Below are 19,754 nucleotides of genomic sequence, written 5' to 3' on the forward strand. Positions count from 1 at the left end.
GTGTGGCGATCTACGCAATTTCCGTCCCCTTCTTTTTCCCCCTGCTGCCTTCTGGGAGAGACTCCGGTCCCAGAAGACAGCATTACTATTCAGAAAGCGCAGCACGAAACAGGCTGTGAAGCCGCAAGGCTTCACTTCTTGTTTCCTTTAGTTATGATGCCGGTGCCTGCACCCCTAGCCGATGGATGAATAGGCTTCGCGTGCTGACATTGCGGGATCCCTGGACAGGTAAGTGTCCTTATAATTAAAGTCAGCAGCTACAGTATTTGTAGCTGCTGACTTTTATTTAGTTTTTTTCCTCCCAGGCTGGAACTCCTCCATTAAACCTTACTATCCTTTACAGACAAGGAATCTGCTTCTGTTTGATTTGCAGTTGCCATTGTGCTGCATGTTGCATCAGTTATGACGCCATTCATTTGATGGTTTGATAGTTTGTTTGAGGACACAAGCAAATGTGAAAGTTAGCAATTCTGGCATTCCAGGAATGTAACTGTTTTGAAACTGGTAAATCGAGTTTAGTTCCGCTTTGATTTACTTCTGTTCAGGGATTTTGGTCTTCAACAAAATGGCAGCCTCCAGCAATAAGAAACAGGAATAATGCTAGAGGCAACTTGCAGCACTTTTGGTAGCATATACTATTTGGTAATTATTAATGTGGAATGTATGTTCCTTGCTAAAGACCATTATTTTTTATCAAGTTGTTATGGTTAAAGTTCCCTTTTTTAAGTAGAAGCTTGGTGTGGCGCTACTTTTTAAGTACGTATCGGGTTTACCTGGCTTACTGCTGTACGCAGCATATGTGGGAACTCGCATTCCACCATTTGTTTAGAATATGCACCGATTCTTTAACCTTTGACATGTAAATGGCTAAGATTCAGTTGTTTATCTACTTTAACACCTTGGGGAAAACCGAGCAGGGTTTCACAGGAAGGTTTGGTGCTTTGTAACTTTTCAAGTTTGTAAACTGTCTCAAAAGGGCCAAGACGGGGGGTTCTGTAACCAGTGAAACCTCTTAAAAGACCCACCAAACCCTCTAGTGATATTAGACAGTAGAGTTGTTTATATACAGCTGCTGTATGAGGCTGCCTGTGTTCCGTACACATCCAGGGGGTCGCTGGAGCAGACCAAGTTTTGCCAGAGAAACTGAATATCTCATTTGTCCTTAGTGCAGCAGTGCAGTGAATATACGAGTACTGATTATTAGGCATCCTGTACTGAGAGAAATATGCAGACTGCTGTTGCTAAATGTAAAAATGATGGTTGTCTTTCTTCCCTGTTGCTGGCAATAAATGTGCAATAAGGATTTCACTCTGTTACCAAAGTAAAGTTACTGTACTCAGGGGAGCCAGGTAGTAACCTTTTTCAAGAGGTTAGCAATTGCAGAGCTGTTTTTTTTTTTTTTTTCAGTACAGGTTTCTGTTCAGGTTTGTGGCAGATAAATGTTGGTAGGTTGGATAAAAGGGGTTAATGCTGAAGTTTAGTTATGGATATTTTTGCATAAATACATTGGTCCAGCTTGTGTATGCATACCTCTGGGACCCCTGTGGAACCTGGAAATCACTGTAGTCAGCACTGCTTCTACAGATATTGTGGATGGCCTCTGGGTCCTGTTTTGAGCTGCTGCATAGTGAGCACAGGAGGTTGCTCGCTCAGCACGGATGCCTTTCAGAGAACACTTCGCATTTTCTCAATGATTGCACAGCGGTCTCTGATTAGACAAGGTAGAAATGTGGGATGCGGACATCGCAATCTCCACTTCGGAGAATGCTTTGTAATCATTAATAAAATGCAAAGTGTTCTCAATGGCGCCCATGCAGAGTGAGCAACCTCCTGTGATCACTAAGCAGCAGGACAGCCTTTCGGTACAGGACCCGGAAGCTTGCAGCGATCACTGTACTAGTGGTGCCTACTACAGTGATTTCCAGCTTCCATGAGAATCCTTGAGGTATGCTAATGGCACACTTCTATTGCTCCAAGCTTGACCAATGTAACCATGCAAACATGTCCTTACCTAAACTTCAGCTTTAAGAAGGTGTTTTTGCTAGGCAAGGGAGGCTATAAGGTGATTTTGCTGTGCTATGACAAGGGAGAGTTGCTTTGCTAGGCCTGAAGGATTTAGGGCAAGATGGTGACTTTGCTAAGCTGGTTGAGGAAGGGTAATAGTTAAGGTTTTGTAGGGGACATGTCCTTTAAAGTCCACTTCATGTTTACCTTCACTTTAAATTGTTCATTTTGGCCAAGTTGGCCCAAAAAAAATGATTTACGAATTGCTGCAGCCACAGTCAATGATGCATAAACGATATGTAGCATCTGCTACTTACAGTGTATAGTGCTTTGTTTTAGCAGCTGTACAGGGACTTCCTATCTGCTGCCGGAACAAAATAGTTTTGGACTGAGCGCTGCTCAACCAATCACAGACAGCCTTGTATTTTTTATCAGTGAATACCAGGCATCCTTTGGCCAGGGGGGAGAGGTGGGCTGACGACATCCTAATCTTTACTTTAGCCAATCAGAGCAAGGCTTTAAAATGACAGTGTAGGTCAGCTTTTATAAAACTGGTTCTGTTAAAGAACTTTAAATAGTGTTCTAAAATATTTAACTTATGCATATTTTTTTTCTTCTTTGTTTTATAGCTATAGCTTTCAGAACATGATTGCATAATTGACAGCAGAATCGCATCATTTTTCCTTCTTTTTTTTATTTCCTCTACAGGGAGCAGTTCCCAGCTCCAGTGCGAGTTCCTGTGTCAGATATACTGAACCTGGTCTGCAGAGTGGTGAACGTAAGCGCTAAAAATTTGGTGAGTCCCTGAAAGTGATCATAAAGCCCTACGGGAAATGTTTCTAACCAATAAGGTAGATTGTTTCATAAAGCCTTAAATTGTGCCCAAAAAAAGAATCTAAAGGATATGTATTTCCAAAAAAAATAAAAAAATGGGTATTCCACTCATGTACTCATGGCTGCAAGGCAACAGGGAATCCTTCTTTATTTTTTTTAATTTTTTTTTTTTTGTGTGTTATTAAAACTAAAGCTCACTTTGAGGGGCTTTTGTCATCTTATCAAGGAATCTGAAGGTGAAGACTATTTTCTTATTTTTTGATGGCCTTTAGGCATGCTTTACACAGCTTTTGGCTTATAAGAAATGTCTTTTTTAGGGATTTTCAATGACCTGTGATGAAGATGATGCTTTGTAGTATGACCGACAAGCATCCAGGATTCTGTCTTTTTGTGTGTTCTTCCTTCCATGCTCACCCCAGACTTACTGCTAATAACTTCTCTCTCTGTCTCTTCACAGAGTTGGCAGGGAGAAGAGGCTATAAAGCTACTTGTTCTACCCCGTGTCCATCTGAGTGCTTTGGACATCCTGGAGGCCACAATCCTAGCGTGAGAATCCTACTTGTGCTTTCATAGTGTGACAAGAGAACCAGCTTGTTTTGGGGATTTATGTCAAAGCAGAACACCAGCTATGATGATTGTTCCTTCAACTGCCCCTGCCACCGAAGCTTCCTCTTTTTTTTTTTTTTTTTATGGTCAAAACAGGAAGGTGGGGAGGCGTAAAACAAAATTGTGGAGTTCTACTTCTACTTTCTTTTAGCATTGTGGAGATGGCAGCATTTAGTACTCTCCAGATCTTTAAAGGGAACATCTTCTCCATGTTTTAATGTATAATATTCCCGTTTAAGGTTGGAAAGGTAGCCAAAGAGCCTCTGTGCCCCTCTGAAACTAATTTTACTTCGCTTCTATGTGTATGATGTTTATTAACCACTTCTGGACCAGAAGGTTTTACCCCATTAATGACCAGGCCATTTTTTGCGATATGGCACTGCGTTACTTTAACTGACAATTGCGTGGTCGTGCGACGCTGTTCCCTAATAAAATGTATGTCCTTTTTTTTCCAACAAATAGAGCTTTCTTTTGGTGATATTTGATCACCTCTGCGATTTTTATATTTTTTTGCGCTATAAACAAAAAGTGACAATTCTAAAAAAAAAAAAAAAAAAAATTTCTCTTGCGTCCTCCGACAGCCGCCGCCTCTAAGTCATCACTATTGGGTATTGACTTCCTCTCCGCAGAAGTAGTTAGACTTAGACTTATGACTTAGAGGCGGCGGCGACTGTCGGAGGACTCAGAGAAAGGAATTTTACAGGTAAGATTTTACAAAAATTCCGTTTTGTTTACTTTCTGCTATAAAACATTCCCAATAAAAAAATTAAGAGTCTTTTTTTCATTGTTTAAGTCCAATATGTATTCTGCTGCATATTTTTGGTAAAAAAAACCCCAATAAGTGTAAATTAATTGGTTTGCGCAAAAGTTATTGCATCTGCAAACTAGGGGAAAGATTTGTCATTTTTATTTATTTATTTCTTTTTTAATAGTAATGGCAGCGATTTTTAGTGGGACTGCAACATTGTGACCCACAGATCACTATTATTGTACTAATGACACTGGCAGGGAAGGGGTTAACACCAGGGGCGATCAAAGGGTTAAATGTGTCCCTAGGGGGTGCTTTCTGTGTGGGAGGGATGGGATTGCTGGATGAACAAAGAGACCTGTGTTTCAAAATAGGAGGAACACAGGATCCCTGTGTTCATTACTGACAGAACAGTGGTCTGCCGTGTTCTGTCTCCACGGGGAGCTATTGCGGGTGCCCGGCAGACATCGCGGCCGCTGGATCCGCTGGTTTGCTCCCCCTGTAGCCAATCGGCGCGTGCGCGCTCTCCCACTAGCTGTCCCGCGAAACGACGTACAGGTACGTCGCTTCGTGGGACAGAGCCGACTTGCCGCAGTATAAGTACGGCCGCTGGTCAGCATGTAGTTAACCGTCTGTATCCCATTTGGCAGATTTTTCTTTACTTCCTGTCCTTTTAATGAAAGGAAACTTCCTTGAAAATGCTTGTCACTAGAGCAAATATTCCCATTGGACAATTGTCCTTCTCTTGCTGTTTTTTTTTTTTTTTTTCTAGTGCCTGAAACCTAAATTGCACAATAGGGTGAATGTACTAAAACTGGAGCAGCTTTGCATAACAATTAGCTTGTTCAGTTGAAGTGGAACTAAACCTAGCTTGTAGAAAACTGCGAGGAGACAGCTCTATATTGCAGAACAGGCCCTCTTTGTCTCTTCTGCAAAAATTAATGCCTGCCTGCTGGCAATTTTCGATTGAATGTACACTGAGCTGCGCACGTGCAGTAATGACAGCAGCCTCTGACTGTCCTGGAATTACTAACTCTTAATCTTAAGTGCAATAAGCTGGTGACATCATGCTTCACCGACCAAAAACCCTGCACCCAGGAGATCACAGCAGCTAGCGGGGGGATGAAACTGCCACGTTGCAGGAAGGGGGTGTGAGTATATTCAGGAGTTTATTTTTTGATTTAGTCCCGGTTCACATTTGTGCGATGCGGGAACGTTGTGAATATACAGCGTGTTCCCGCATCACATCCGCACCCCTGACAGTTCACACTGCCATATGCGATACGCAGGGGGTGTCAATTAACTGTATGGCTGAAATTTGCACCGCACAGAGATCGCATGTCATTTAGGAGCAGTGCGCTCCGAATTACATGCAATCTCTGTGATCGCACTAATGTGAACCGGCACTTAAAGTGGTTCTAAAGGTTTTTTTTACCTGAATGCATTCTCTACATTAAAGTAAAAAACCTTTCTCTTTCGTTCATTGGCACACAGCTCCTTATCTTCTTGACAGTTGGGTTATGCTGCCCCCTACAGGAGTAGGACACTGGGCAGGAAAAAAACTTGACTATGCAAGTTCCAGGGGGTATAATCCCACTCCCAGCTATAGGCTTTGTTTTTTCTGCCTAGTCTGGAGTAAGGACCTAGTTCCCTGCTGGGATCTCTGGTCCTGGCAATTTTATTCCTTTTAATTGGATTTTTTCTCTCTTTTGTTTTTTTTTTTTTTTTTGTTCCTGTGAGTATCTATTAACTACCGGATTGGGCGACGGACTGGATGATCTAGATCCAAAGGGTCCTCCAGTCTGGCCAGCGAGTGTGCGCAGGCCTAGGCCTCGTTCCTTCTGGCCGACAGCCACTTGCATCCCGATAGAGTGGTATTTACTATTTCCCTGGTGTCGCAAACTCTGACCCTGTGGGCTAAATGTTTATGCCGGGACCTGGAGGGGAAACCACTTTCCCCTGCCTTGCGGAGCTGGCAGACCAGTTGGTCCACGGGCTACAGAGGCTATATGTGATGCCTCATTGGGTGTGGCTCCTTTGATTTCTAGGCTGTCTGTATCAGCAGTGGTCCTTGGGGTATTATTTGGCTGACATGCTGGTCTGCGTACCAGACTTCTAAGAAGGCCTTATCTGATCTTCCCTTTGTAGGAGATCGCCTGTTTGGAGCTTCCTTGGATGACATCATGAAGGGTCTCACAGGGAGGGAAGAGTACTCTTCTGCAGTCCACCAAGGGAAAGAAGCCACGTTGTAGACTTCAAGCCCTTCAGGGCCTCTGCCGGAGGTTCCAAGAGAGCCTGGTCTGGCATGCCACGAGCTGTCTCTTCCAGACCTGCGGACATGGCTTCCTATGCATGAAGGGGCACCCTCACACGTATCTGGGATGGGGGCGACGTCTTCACTTGTTTCTGGATCCGTGGACCTCCCTGGTACAGGACAAGTGGGTCCACTTAGTCATTTGGTCCGGCTACAAGATCCAGTTTCGGTCTTCTCCTCCAGAAAGGTCTTGCCTTTCCAACCTGCACTTGTCCCCAGATCGCTTACGTGGTCTCCTTGGGTCAGTGCAAGACTTGTTACTTCAAGGAGTGATTGTCCTGGTTCTGACTTCAGAACTTTTTAAGGTGTTTTACTCAATCCTCTTTACAGTTCCCAGGAAGGAAGGCAAGGTACGTCCAATTCTGTACCTCAAGGATCTAAACTGCTTTGTACGGGTACAGAATTTCCGAATGGTGTCCATTTGTACGATAGTGGCCCCTCTACATCAGGGGGATTTTCTCCCTTCTATCGACCTCAGGACGCCTACCTTCACATTTCGTTTTATGACGGTCACCAGCTCTTCCTTCGATTTGCCGTAGGCGAGGAGCATTATCAGTTTGTGGTGTTACCCTTTGGTTTTGGCTCCGCTCTTTGGGTCATCACAAAAAGTGTTGGCCCCGGTGCTAGCATTGTTGCGTCAGCGGGGGATCGCGGTACTGGGATAACTGGACCATCTTCTTCTGCAAGCGGAGTCTCCGACTGCTCTGAAAGTAGCCGACACTCTCTAAGGTGGGCAGAACGATCTTTCCAGGCCTCTCTGCTGTACACTATCCATGGAAGGTACAGAGCTTTGTGGCACGGTCTCGGGACCCTCTGTCCGACGCCACAGACGCAATAGTGGCTGCTTGGAGTCAGTATTGTGTGCTTTATGCCTTCTCCTCCCTCTCAAACTGCTGCCACGACTCCTGTGCAGGATCGAGGCTGATGGTATTCAGGTCATTCTAGTGGCTCCAGACTGGCCTCGCCTGTCTTGGTACGTCGATCCGGTATGGCTGGTCGCCAATACTACGTTGTCCCAGAAGGTGGCCTTTTTGGTGCTCATTACTTCTGCGCGCTGGGTGTCTGCAGTTGGCGCCATCGTCTTGTCGTTCACCTTACCTGGTGGTTCGCAGAGATAAGGTGGTTCTTCATCCCTGTTCATCGTTCCTTCCAAAGGTTGTTCCTGATTTCAATTTGAGTGAAGACATTGTGTTGCCTTCCCTATGTCTCAGGCCTAAACATCATAAGGAAATTGGCTTGTATTCCTTGGATGTGTTTCGGGCAATCAGGATGTACCTGGCAGCTGCAGAGTCTTTTTTAGGAAGTCAGACTCATATTTGTACTCACGGATGGACCTCGAAAAGGGTTGGCTGCTTCTGCTGCCACAATTTCCAGATGGATCAGACAGACGGTGATTCTGGCCTATTCAATTAAGGGTCAGGTTCCTCCTATCCCGGTTAAGATGCACTCTACTTGGGCGATTAGTGCCTCCTGTGCCTTCTGTTGTCAGGCGTCAGTGCTGCATGTTTGCAAGGCGGCCACCTGGTCGTCTGTGCATAGTTTCCAGTTGTTTATGGTTGAGCTCCATGTTACCCGATTGGCTATGGTTTAGCCTTGGGAATTTTTTCTTAGTGTTCCCACCCGTCATGTTTGACACGGCTTTGGGACGTTCCAACTGTCAAGAAGATAAGGAGCTGTGTCCATCAATGAACGAAAGGGAAAATTTTGATTTTTGACTTACCGTAAAACCCACTTCCCTGATGTCCATTGACATACACAGCACCCACCCCTCTGTAAAGTTGGTATTTGTCTGACACTGCTTGTAACAAAACTGAATGCCTTTAGCTGAGAGTAGGAGTATACCCCCTGGGATGGCCCTATAGGCGTAGTAAGTTTTTTCCTGGATAGTGTCCTACTCCTGTAAGGGGGCAGCATAACCCAACTGTCAAGAAGATCTGTAGCTGTGTTCGTAAATGAACATCCGAGAAATGGATTTTACGGTAAATCAAAAATCCCATTCTAACTACTTGCCTGAATCATTATTTATCCAGCACTGCCTGAGAGCAGTGGTGCTGCTCTCTCTCTCCTGCCTCACTGGACTCTGTCAATCAAACCAATGACCAGGGGACAGGGCCGAGCCGCACTGTGTGTCAATAGACACACGCAGTGTGTCTCAGGATCAAGCTCACATGATTAACCCCCCCCCCCCCCCGTTGCGAGCTGATTTTCTGGGGGGGAGGAGCTAGGAGCACCAGTGTAGGACCCGAGAAGAGTAGACTCGGGCCGCTCTGTGCAAAACCATTACACACAGAAGGCAAGTATGATGTTATATTAGAGAAAAAAACAACCTTTAATATCACTTTGAGCTTTGAAAGTGGAAGCTAGAAAGCTGATTGGTTGCCATGCTCAGCTGCTCCAGATTCTGTCTGTTTTAGCCTTGGTATATTCACCTTTATTTATTGTTTTACTTTTTTTCAGGCACTGTGGTCCTTCAGCAGCCCACACTTTTTCTTCACTCTTCCTATTGCTCCACTAAGCCTATGGGAATGATTACATTACCTGGGATTTCCAAGTAAGAAGGGGCATGGGACTACCTCCCCTTAGTCTCAGTGCTGTCACATGAGGACAAGGAGATGGTCATCTCTATGCAAGCGCCTGCTGAAAGGTATACAGAGCTTGCTTTCCTTCCAATTTTTGAATAGACTGGCAGAGGAGCAAAGTAAGGATGAGTAGAAGCTGCTGGGGGACCAGGTGTTAAATAGAACCAATAGACTTTAAAGGAATCCTTTCCTGAGAGGGTCATGAAATCTGAATTCTTATTCTGCAAATGCTTGCTGCCAACCTAGAAAAAGTAAGCAGGGCAAAGCCCTACTGCATGGGAGAATTAATTTTACTCATCCAGCCAGTTTTTTACATCTTTACGTTTTTATGGATGTTGTCACCCCTACAAATCAAGATGGCATTCAACCTTGATTATACAATTTGATTGTGAAGGGTGTAGGCTGCTTAAAATTGTACATTTTCTGTTCTGCGGCTGTTCTGACTATTCCCTTTATATATTGTTAATAGATGTGGACCCCGTCTCCTGCCATTCTGTACAGTGATTTGCAGGGTATTCCCACAACTTCTCAGTTCCTGGGCAGCTATCCGAGGGGCAGGAGGAATCCTACCTGGGCAAGAGAGGCCCTACAGGTTGGTAATAGGGGCTGTGCATGTAATGGCTGCAAGAGGGAGGTTTTCAGTACTTTTAGGGCAAAGTATATCTTACGTAAGTCTGTCTGAAATGAGGAACATGTTGCTTGTAACTATTTTTCTCTCCTGCACTAGGCTTCTTTCTCAAAACTTTAGTACACCTTTTGTAAAAAGTATTAAATACAGCAACCTTGATCTAATGATCAATGTACTTTTACTAGTTTTTTCACGGAAGCATGCACAGCATTGCACCCACAGTCAGTATGTTGTGGGTGCGATGCTTAAGCTCATGCAGTGTACCCCCAGTCTCAGGTAGCATTGACCTGCTGGAGGAAAAGCAGCTTACACTACAGAGCCAAGGAGGCATCGCCAGCGTGCTCTGCATAGTCCTTCTGCAGTGCAATGCATAAGCTCATGCAGTGTCGTGTCCCTTCCCCCAACCAGCCTCAGGTCCATATGGAAGCATCAACCTACTGGAGGAAGTGCGGCTTGGACTACAGAGCCAAGGCAAGCAAAGAAGCATCGCCAGCGTGCTCCGAATAGTCCGCCTTTTGCAGTGACAGTAGCCCTTTTCTCCAAGTGATCCCAGACCTGGATGACAGTTGTGTGGGCGGACACACAAATGTGCTAAATTCAAACAAGCACAGAATTTAGCTGAAAGATGCACCCCGCAATTTAGGAATAGATGGGTGGTTTCGGTTTATAGGATTGGTATATTTGGCCATGCTTCATGTTACATCCTAAAGGTAGTTGTATTCTGAAACATGTTTATAAGGTGAACTAAGCCTTTTAAATGTATAGAGTAGACTATTAGAGTTGTAACTCATATCAAACCGCAAATTTGTGGCATCTTGAAAGAGAAGTTTGTGTATGCATTTGTATGTGTGTATGTATATGTATATATATATATATATATATATATATATGTGAAGAACAAGATTTTATATGTGTATATATAAGTGAAGAACAAGATTCAAGAATCGTGCAGCTGAATGGGGAGTCAGAGCATGTATACACTGGGGAAAGTAATTATTTGATTATCTGCAGATTTTGTAAGTTTGTCTCCTTACAAAGAAATGCAGAGTCTATAATTTTTATCATACATGTGTTTTAAATAATAGACCCAACATCCACCAAAAATCCAGAAAAAGTACACGATACAAATGTGATGAATTTGAGTTGCAGTTCAGTGAGTAAAATATATATATTGTTACATTTTGAAAGAAGCTGGACCCAGCAGTAGTAACGTGGCGGGGACCATGTAAGTATACCCTACACCCGGGGTCCTCAATAGGCGGACTCCGGGCCGCCTCCGGACCCACACGGATTAAAATCTGGACCGCCGAAGCGGTCTGCTTCCTTCTGTCTCAGCGGGGGACAGAATGGAGAGGATCGGGAGGATCGGAGTAGCTGTGTTTAGCGCTGCATGATTACAAAAAGCCGAGTACAAGTTCTTCTGCGGCGGAGAGGATGTCCTACAAAGTCCCGCCTCCTGGGCCGGCTCTTACCTATGATAGACAGAACACTGGTGACGTCTATCATAGGAGCCAGTGTCCAGGAGGCGGGACTTTGTAGGACATCCTCTCCGTCGGGTAAGAAGAACTTGTACTCGGCTTTTTGTAATCATGCAGCGCTAAACACAGCCACTCCGATCCTCTCAATTCTAACCCCCCCGCTGATGACAGAAGGAAGCAGACCGCTTCGGCGGTCCAGATTAATGGGGGCACGCACACTGGTCACTGCATTATTGGGGGCACGCACACTGGTCACTGCATTATTGGGGGCACAAACACTGGTCACTCTGCATTATTGGGGGCACAAACACTGGTCACTCTGCAATATTGGGGGCACGCACACTGGTCACTCTGCATTATTGGGGGCACAAACACTGGTCACTCTGCATTATTGGGGGCACAAACACTGGTCACTCTGCATTATTGGGGGCACGCACACTTTTCACTCTGCATTATTGGGGGCACACACACTGGTCACTGCATTATTGGGGGCACACACACTGGTCACTCTGCATTATTGGGGGCACGCACATGGTCACTCTGCATTATTTGGTTCACACACACTGGTCACTCTGCATTAATGGGGGCATGCACACGGTTGCTCTGCATTAATGGGGGCATGCACATGGTCACTCTGCATTAATGGGGGCACGCACATGGTCGCTCTGCATTAATGGGGACACGCTCTGCATTAATGGGGGCACACACATGGTCGCTCTGCATTAATGGGGGCACACACATGGTCGCTCTGCATTAATGGGGGCACACACATGGTCGCTCTGCATTAATGGGGACACCCTCTGCATTAATGGGGGCACACACATGGTCGCTCTGCATTAATGGGGGCACGCACATGGTCGCTCTGCATTAATGGGGACACGCTCTGCATTAATGGGGGCACGCACATGGTCGCTCTGCATTAATGGGGACACGCTCTGCATTAATGGGGGCACACACATGGTCGCTCTGCATTAATGGGGGCACACACATGGTCGCTCTGCATTAATGGGGGCACACACATGGTCGCTCTGCATTAATGGGGACACCCTCTGCATTAATGGGGGCACACACATGGTCGCTCTGCATTAATGGGGGCACGCACATGGTCGCTCTGCATTAATGGGGACACGCTCTGCATTAATGGGGGCACACACATGGTCGCTCTGCATTAATGGGGACACGCTCTGCATTAATGGGGGCACACACATGGTCGCTCTGCATTAATGGGGGCACGCACATGGTCGCTCTGCATTAATGGGGGCACGCACATGGTCGCTCTGCATTAATGGGGACACGCTCTGCATTAATGGGGGCACACACATGGTCGCTCTGCATTAATGGGGGCACACACATGGTCACTCTGCATTAATGGGGGCACGCACATGGTCGCTCTGCATTAATGGGGGCACGCACATGGTCACTCTGCATTAATGGGGGCACGCACAATGGTCGCTCTGCATTGGATGGGGGCAAGTTTTGGGGAATGCCTTTTTTTGTTGTTGGCGTTCTGTATTTGGAATTTGACGGTCACTTTTCCGGACCTCGGACTGAATGGAAAATTTGTAAGTGGACCTTTCAAGTTTACATTTGAGTACCCCTGCCCTACACTGTTCAGCGCTAAACCTTTATGCTTTCAAAATAAAACATCCAAATAGGAACACAGATATCAATCTACCATATTTATTTATATACGCTCACATTATTGCTAAAATTACTCTGAAATTCAAGACGTAGCTGGGTGTAGTAAGATGTCCACATGGGTGTTCTATGAGAACTGCATAACGCTGTGGAACGCATGCACAGTAATTATTTTGTGGTCGGAACGTCACTTCCGTTACACAATCGGATAGAATACCTGCACATTTCTTCTCTCTTGATGAATACTTGTGGATCTCTGCAGTCTCCTGTTATCTCCACCCTCATTCAGCTCTGCAGCTCTCATTGGCTTTCCTATGACTGATCCCTCCTCCCTTTGCTTGCAAGCTCTCACAAGAGTTGGAAAGAAAGCTGTGCATGATTTCATGCCCTAGGCTAATGACCAGACAAGAAAGAGGAAGTTGATTGTATAAGGTATTTACTGGCAGAAAAAAAAAAATGTTTCTCTTTGGTTCATTGATAGACATAGCTTCAGATCTTCAAAACCGTTGAGTTATACTGCCCCCTACAAGAGTAGGACACTAGGCAGGAAAAAGTCTGGCTACGCCTATATACAGTCCCACGGTAGGAGCACCTTCTTAAATTGATGGGACTAATCTGTGTACTGCATAATCATTTACTGTAGCCAGTCTGGGAGCCAGAATTATTGTTGGTTGGTAGGGGATCAAATACTTATTTTAATCACTCATCTGCAACTCAATTTAAAACATTTGTATCATGTTTTTTCTGGATTTTTGGTTGATATTCTCTCTCATTTAAAATACACCTATGATTAGATTTATAGACCCTTAATATCTTTGTAAGTGGGCAAATTTACAAAATCTGTGGGGGATCAAACCATTATTTTCCCCACTGTGGTATAAAGATTAGGAGATTTCCTGTTTTCTGTTGGCAGTAGTTGGAGGTTTCATGGACGCCTTCACCTCAGGGAACATGCACTACCTCTCTCTCTGTCCTCATTCGAAGTATCCCACTACCTTCCTCTTTGTGGTCCTCACTCCTCCTTTGGTGGCTTTGTGCTGCCATCTATTTTATTCTGTTGTACCCCAACTCCTGTGTGATGCCATCTTTACTCACTGCTGCAGACTGTTCTATATAATCCTCACCGACAGCCCAACAAGTGGCAGAATAGCTGTCTAATATTTACAAGTGTTGGCAGTGTTTAAAGCAAATGAGACTTGGTTACACAGTAGACATTTGATTCTGTAATGTGTCCTGTGTGCAAAATTGTATGTAATGGATCTAACTCTGATGTAGTGCCCTCCGTGGAGCAGTGTATCGTGTGCTGGAGCGATGGGTAACCATGTGTGGGGTTTCTTCTGGGATTTTGCAAGGGATGTCCCATCATTCTGATGTGTTACTGGCCCACATCCTAAGTGATATCAATCCACCCACAGACAATGTAAAGGTAAGAAGACCCACCAGCCTTTGTACACTTCCTTCGTCACTGCTCTGTCTTCATCCATTCTCTGTTCTTCTCAGATATCATCAGGATTTGTGCAGCTTGGAGCAAAGAAGCAGAAAGTTTCAGAAATGACAAATGGAGATTTTGACAGTCACAGGAAGAAAGAAACTACCGCAAACACAGAGCTGTGTTTAGCAGCTTTGAGAGGTGTGTACTAGATGCTTCCAAACTGTCTGCTTTTGGATTTTATGTTCTGCTATTGTCACCATGTTTCTTTGCAGGATTAAAGACACTTTTCTGTCTCACTCTGCAGGAGGAGGACAAACTTATAGCCCCCTTCTGTCTATATCACTCTGATAGACCAGACAGACTCCAACTCCCTTCTGTCTGTGTCACCCTGCAGAAGGACAGACTCATAGCCCCCTTCTAGCTGTGTTACCCTGCAGGAGGACGACAGACTCCTAGCCCACTTCTGTCTGTATCACTCTGCAGGAGGAGGACAGGCTGACAGCCTCCTTCTGTCTGTATTACCCTGCAGAATGAGGACAAACTAATAGCTCTGTTCTGTCTGTATCACCCTGCAGGAGGACAGACTCAAAGCCCCCTTCTGTCTGTATCACCCTGCAAGAGGAGGGCAGACTCGTAGCTCCCTTCTGTCTGTATCACCCTGCAGAAGGACACACTCATAGCCCCCTTCTAGCTGTGTTACCCTGCAGGAGGACGACAGACTCATAGCCCCTTTCTGTCTGTATCACCCTGCAGGAGGAGGACAGACTCATAGCCCCCTTCTGTCTCACCCTGCAGGAGGAGGACAGACTCGTAGCCCCCTTCTGTTTGTGGCACCCTGCTGGAGGACAGACCCCTTGCTCCCTTCTGTCTGTCACCCTTCAGGAGGAGGCGTAGCCTTGCTTACTGCTGTTTCTGTACTGCCTTGGGGAAGGGATAGCCACACCTATACCTAAAGTGGTTCTAAAGGCAGAAGGTTTTTTTACCCAAATGCATTTTATGTATTAAGGTAAAAAACCTCTGCAAGTAGCTATTTCCCCTCTTCCCAGCCCCCCTAAATACTTCTGTTCGCCTGATCTCGATCCAGCAATGTGCACGAGAACAGAGACTATCTCTCCTCATTGGGTCAGACACAGCAGCGGGAGCCATGGACTTCTGCTGCTGTCTATCACAGCCAGTGAGGAGGGGGCGGCGCGAGCCACCTTCTGTTTCTTATGGTCACACAGCCCCGGCTCGGGAGTGAGCCTGCACAAGTGCCCCCATAGCAAGGGCTTGGGGGAGGGGCCAGGAGCGCCAATGTGGGACCCCGTAGAGAAATCGGGGCTGCTCTGTGCAATACTATTGCACAGAGCAGGTAAGTATAACATGTTTGTAATAAAAACAAAAACCAACTGAGCCTTTAGAATCACTTCAATGTCTGTTACACAATAATGCTTCATGATCTGCTTATTCTCTTCCAGCCCTTTGCTCCGTTGTTCTGTATGGGGGGTCACTGATAAAGGATGACACGCATCGGGTGAGTGGTTATGAGAAATTTTCTAAATATGCTGCTAATGGAATTCTGTTTTGTCTTGTGCCTTGCCACATAGTTGATTAGGGCTTTTGTACATTGATGTTTCTGTAAAACACATTGACTTTTTCATAAAAATGCAATGCAGCTTAAATGTAAGCTTTCAAACACAAAAGGCTGCTTTTTACCTGTTTTGCCTGCCAGGCAAGCGCATCTCCAATAGGACCTGCTGCATTTAGAGAAAGGGGGTAAATGGGACTCTGCTGGCATATTTTAAATGCAAGTAATCAGAACCCATGCACAGAATGCCTAACAAATAGCCTCTCATTTCAGGTATATGCCATGGGATTATTTCTGCCATTTAGTCATGAAACCTATATCTCTGTCAGGGCTATGCGCAGGTTCACAGTTGAGTTTCTTTTGCTTGTTCCATTGTCAATTCAAGGTAATCATATCTGTTTTTCTCTCCCCAGCGCCTTCAGGAGTTCTCCATCCCCTTACTGCTACGTCTCCAGCAAGGCTCCGATCAGTGGCTTGGCCCATACTTCAGCAGTGACTGCCGCAAGCAACTTTATCGACTGCTTCTGTCCCTGATCTTGACTCCAAGCCCTCGTCTTCCTGCCCCTCTGCACTGTGCGGTCAGGATTTTTAGAGGGGGAATAACAGAGGAGAGTGCACAGGTAGGACAGTGCTGAAAACTTGCTGGAAGAAAAAATAAAGAACGGGTTTCCATTACTAAACATTTTAGTAAATTGGGGTGCAACTCCAGATAGGTCTTTGCCAGGAGAAAAGGGGGTCCTCTTAGTCTTTCTGCACGGTGTGATTTTATCTCTGTGTTTTCTAGGTCCATTTTACAGAACCGCTGGATATATATACTATACCTGCTTTGAGTTTCTAACCTGCTGGCTGCATGCTGTAAATAAAGAAAAAAAAATAGGCATTGTAATAGATTATAACTTATTCCTGAATAAAATAAAGAAAATTGTATAATTAGATATAAATTTATAAATCTTAAAAAAAAAACAAAAAAAACCAGGAAATACATTTTGAAAAGGATCAGTAGACAATAAATGCTGCGCAATGTGAATGCTAAATGACTGTATAATCAGAATTGAACCATATTAAAAAGTGCATAAATTTAGTGAAAACATGTCCAACATATAGTGAAATGTTGTCCAACATAAACGTTCAATTACCATATAACAACGAAAGAGTCCATGCAAATGGTTGCTTGCAATGAAAATATAAAGCATAAATCAAGAAAAACACAGTACTTGAACCTAGCCTCCAGCTCCATGTTGGTTCCTAGGTGTCGTCACCGTCCTTGCCCCTCCCCTACGCGTATCGACACAGGGTCATGTGTCTTCCTCTGGGATTTTACTGAGGAAGACGTGTCCCTGTGTTGATACGTGTAGGGGAGGGGCCAGGACGGTGACGACACCTAGGAACCAATGTGGAGCTGGAGGCTAGGTCTGTTTGTGAGGCTGCTGTTCACCCTGGTTTGTCCCAAAAACGATGTATCCTTGGATTGGGAATGCTTGTGTTGATTTGGTGCACTGCAAGCACCTGTAAAGAGAGTACCCTGTGATTTTTCTTTTTTAATAAATGCAATTTTAAAAAGGGTAATAAGCACTATTGGCTTTTCTTGTCTTTCATTCAATATATCGGGATACTACAATCCGTAATGAGAGGAGCCTAGGAGGAGGTTGGAGAAGTTGGATATAGCCAACAGTGGGCTAAAAAAGCTGGTTTGGATCACGCTTAATCGCAGTGATCACATTACCCCATGTGAGAATACTCCTGGTGGGGGGGAGCACATTGAGGTTGCACACTGTTGGTTTTTTGCACTGAGAAGGAATTGCACAGAGGATCAAGCATCAAGTGTGTTTTTGATTTTTGCTTTTTTGATTTAATTGCAAGCAATCATTTGCATGGACTTGTTATATGGTGATTGCATGGTTATTTTGGACAATATTTCACTATATGTTGGACAAGTGTTCACTAAATTTATGCACAATTTAATATTGTTATATTCTGATTGTACAGTCATTTAGCATTCACGTAGTGCAGCATTTATCGTGTGTTGATTTAGTTAGCACATGAGCGGGATTGTGAACAATGCTAGCAGCTTAAATTCACTTAATTTTATAGATAGTAGCTCACAGGATCAATGTATTTACATTTGAAGAGGAGCTCCAGTTTCCCCCCAAGATTAAAAGGCAGCTGCTACAAATACTGTAGATGCTGACTTTTAATATAAGGACACTTACCTGTTCAGGGATCCAGTGCTATCCTCACTTGAGCCAATTCTTTATTCAGCTTTGGGTCCAGGCGCCGGCATCTTAACTAAGGGAAACCAGCAGTGAAGCCTTGTTGCACTTTGTTAATGGTCCTGCAGTTTTCTGGGATCAGTGATGTGTGCCAGAAGGCTGTGGGGGAAGTAGGGTCCAACCAGAAGCGGGGACTGGTACCTGCCCCCTCCCTAAAAGTGGCAATTGTCAAAAAAGGAGGGGGGGAACTGCGGACGGCCCTGACGGACTGTTTTCCCACCAATCAAAGCTCTGTTACAAACCCTTTGATACTTTGGGAAGCTCACAAGCGAGTGATTAGGGAGGTACATTTACGGATCGGCTCCCACCTTAAACGGGAGAGAACCCCCCTGTAGGGATGAGCTACTAATTAGGATCCGCACCCTGGAAGGTTTACATAAAGAGAGCTTGGCCCACGCTACCTATAAAGAACTTAAGGTCCGAGAGGAGCTACGGTCTTTTCTCTTTCACAAAACGAAACAGAAGCTAGCATGGGCCCGTCGGACTATGTAGGAATTTTCAAACACGCCGGGCGCTCTACTAAACTTTTATTCCCTCTATTCATACGTCTGATGGGAGGAGACTGACCACCTCCTCAGCAATGGCTGCTGAGTTTCGCACCTACCAGGGCCCTTATTTATTTTTATTTTTTTTTGTATAATCTTAATTTCTGCTTTTAACGAATACCAAAAATGAGACATAATGAACAACACAGACAGAGGAAAAAAAAGACAACTGGTACCCAGCGGTCATATTCACATTTAGTGCACCTGAGACAATGAAACAAACGCCTAGGGGTCGCACTCTCAGGGAGGCATGTAATTCAGGATAAGAGGTTAGAAAGGGGGGGGGGGGGGTGACCAAGTAATACCAAGTGGGGGAGGGAGGAAAGGAAGGGAGAGGAAAGAACAAAAAGGAAAATTAAACAATAAGTTATCATTCTCATTCACATATACCCCATATGCGAGTGCCCGGTCCTGAGGTCGATCCAGTGGCACACGGGCTCTCCTTGGCCACTTGACCCAGCACCATCCCCCCCCCCCCTCCCCCCAAAAAGGAGTGTGGAGAGCCTCCGCTACCTTACATAGTTCCCATGAAACATAGTTCAGGGGGGGAACCAAGACCGACCACTGTTAGAGCAGCAGTTATAATCTAAGATCACCCTGCAGGGTTGGGTTAATGGTGTCCACAACTGGATCTTGGCCTTAAAGTATTGATGATTAAGGATTGGTCGATGGCAGATTCGAGGTCTTTTGATGGCAGATTCGAGGTCTTTTGATCCAGCTGTTTAAAAGTAGGATCTGCCAAGTCCAAGCTCGAAGACACCCGTTGCGAGCTTGAGGCATGAAGTTTCCATTGCGTCCAAATAGAGTCAAATCTTGTATGCGAGTCCTTACATGTAGCAAGCCATTCCTCTGCCGCCATAATCTTATTCACTTTCCAGAGCCAGTCCGCCTCGCTCGGAATATATGTGCTCTTCCAGTGAATAGGTATGATGCACTTGGCAGCATTAAGGAGAGTTTATAATGAGGGATAGGTGTGCGAGGGACGTGGAGGAGGAAAAGCTCCGGTGAATTGGGGAGATCCAACCCCACACCAAGCTTGCGCACCATCTCCCAGAAAGGTTGAATCTATGGACAGGTCCACCATATATGGAGGAACATTCCCCTCTGTCCA

General features: G+C 45.2%; 1 protein-coding gene across 1 annotated transcript in view; it reads left to right on the forward strand.

The window, feature by feature from the left end:
• PELP1 (proline, glutamate and leucine rich protein 1) overlaps positions 1-19,754 on the forward strand; it is a gene marked incomplete at its 5' end in the record, with an annotated part of 79,343 nt that overhangs the window by 46,389 nt on the left and 13,200 nt on the right. The window contains 7 exons of the mRNA XM_082257017.1: positions 2,713-2,800; positions 3,296-3,384; positions 9,555-9,677; positions 14,105-14,255; positions 14,330-14,459; positions 15,719-15,774; positions 16,242-16,448. Coding sequence (XP_082113143.1) covers positions 2,713-2,800; positions 3,296-3,384; positions 9,555-9,677; positions 14,105-14,255; positions 14,330-14,459; positions 15,719-15,774; positions 16,242-16,448 — 844 coding nt within the window. The remainder of the gene's footprint in view (positions 1-2,712; positions 2,801-3,295; positions 3,385-9,554; positions 9,678-14,104; positions 14,256-14,329; positions 14,460-15,718; positions 15,775-16,241; positions 16,449-19,754) is intronic.

This window comes from Pelophylax lessonae (genome assembly GCF_965119305.1).
Source record: "Pelophylax lessonae genome assembly, chromosome: 4".
NCBI lineage: Eukaryota > Metazoa > Chordata > Amphibia > Anura > Ranidae > Pelophylax > Pelophylax lessonae.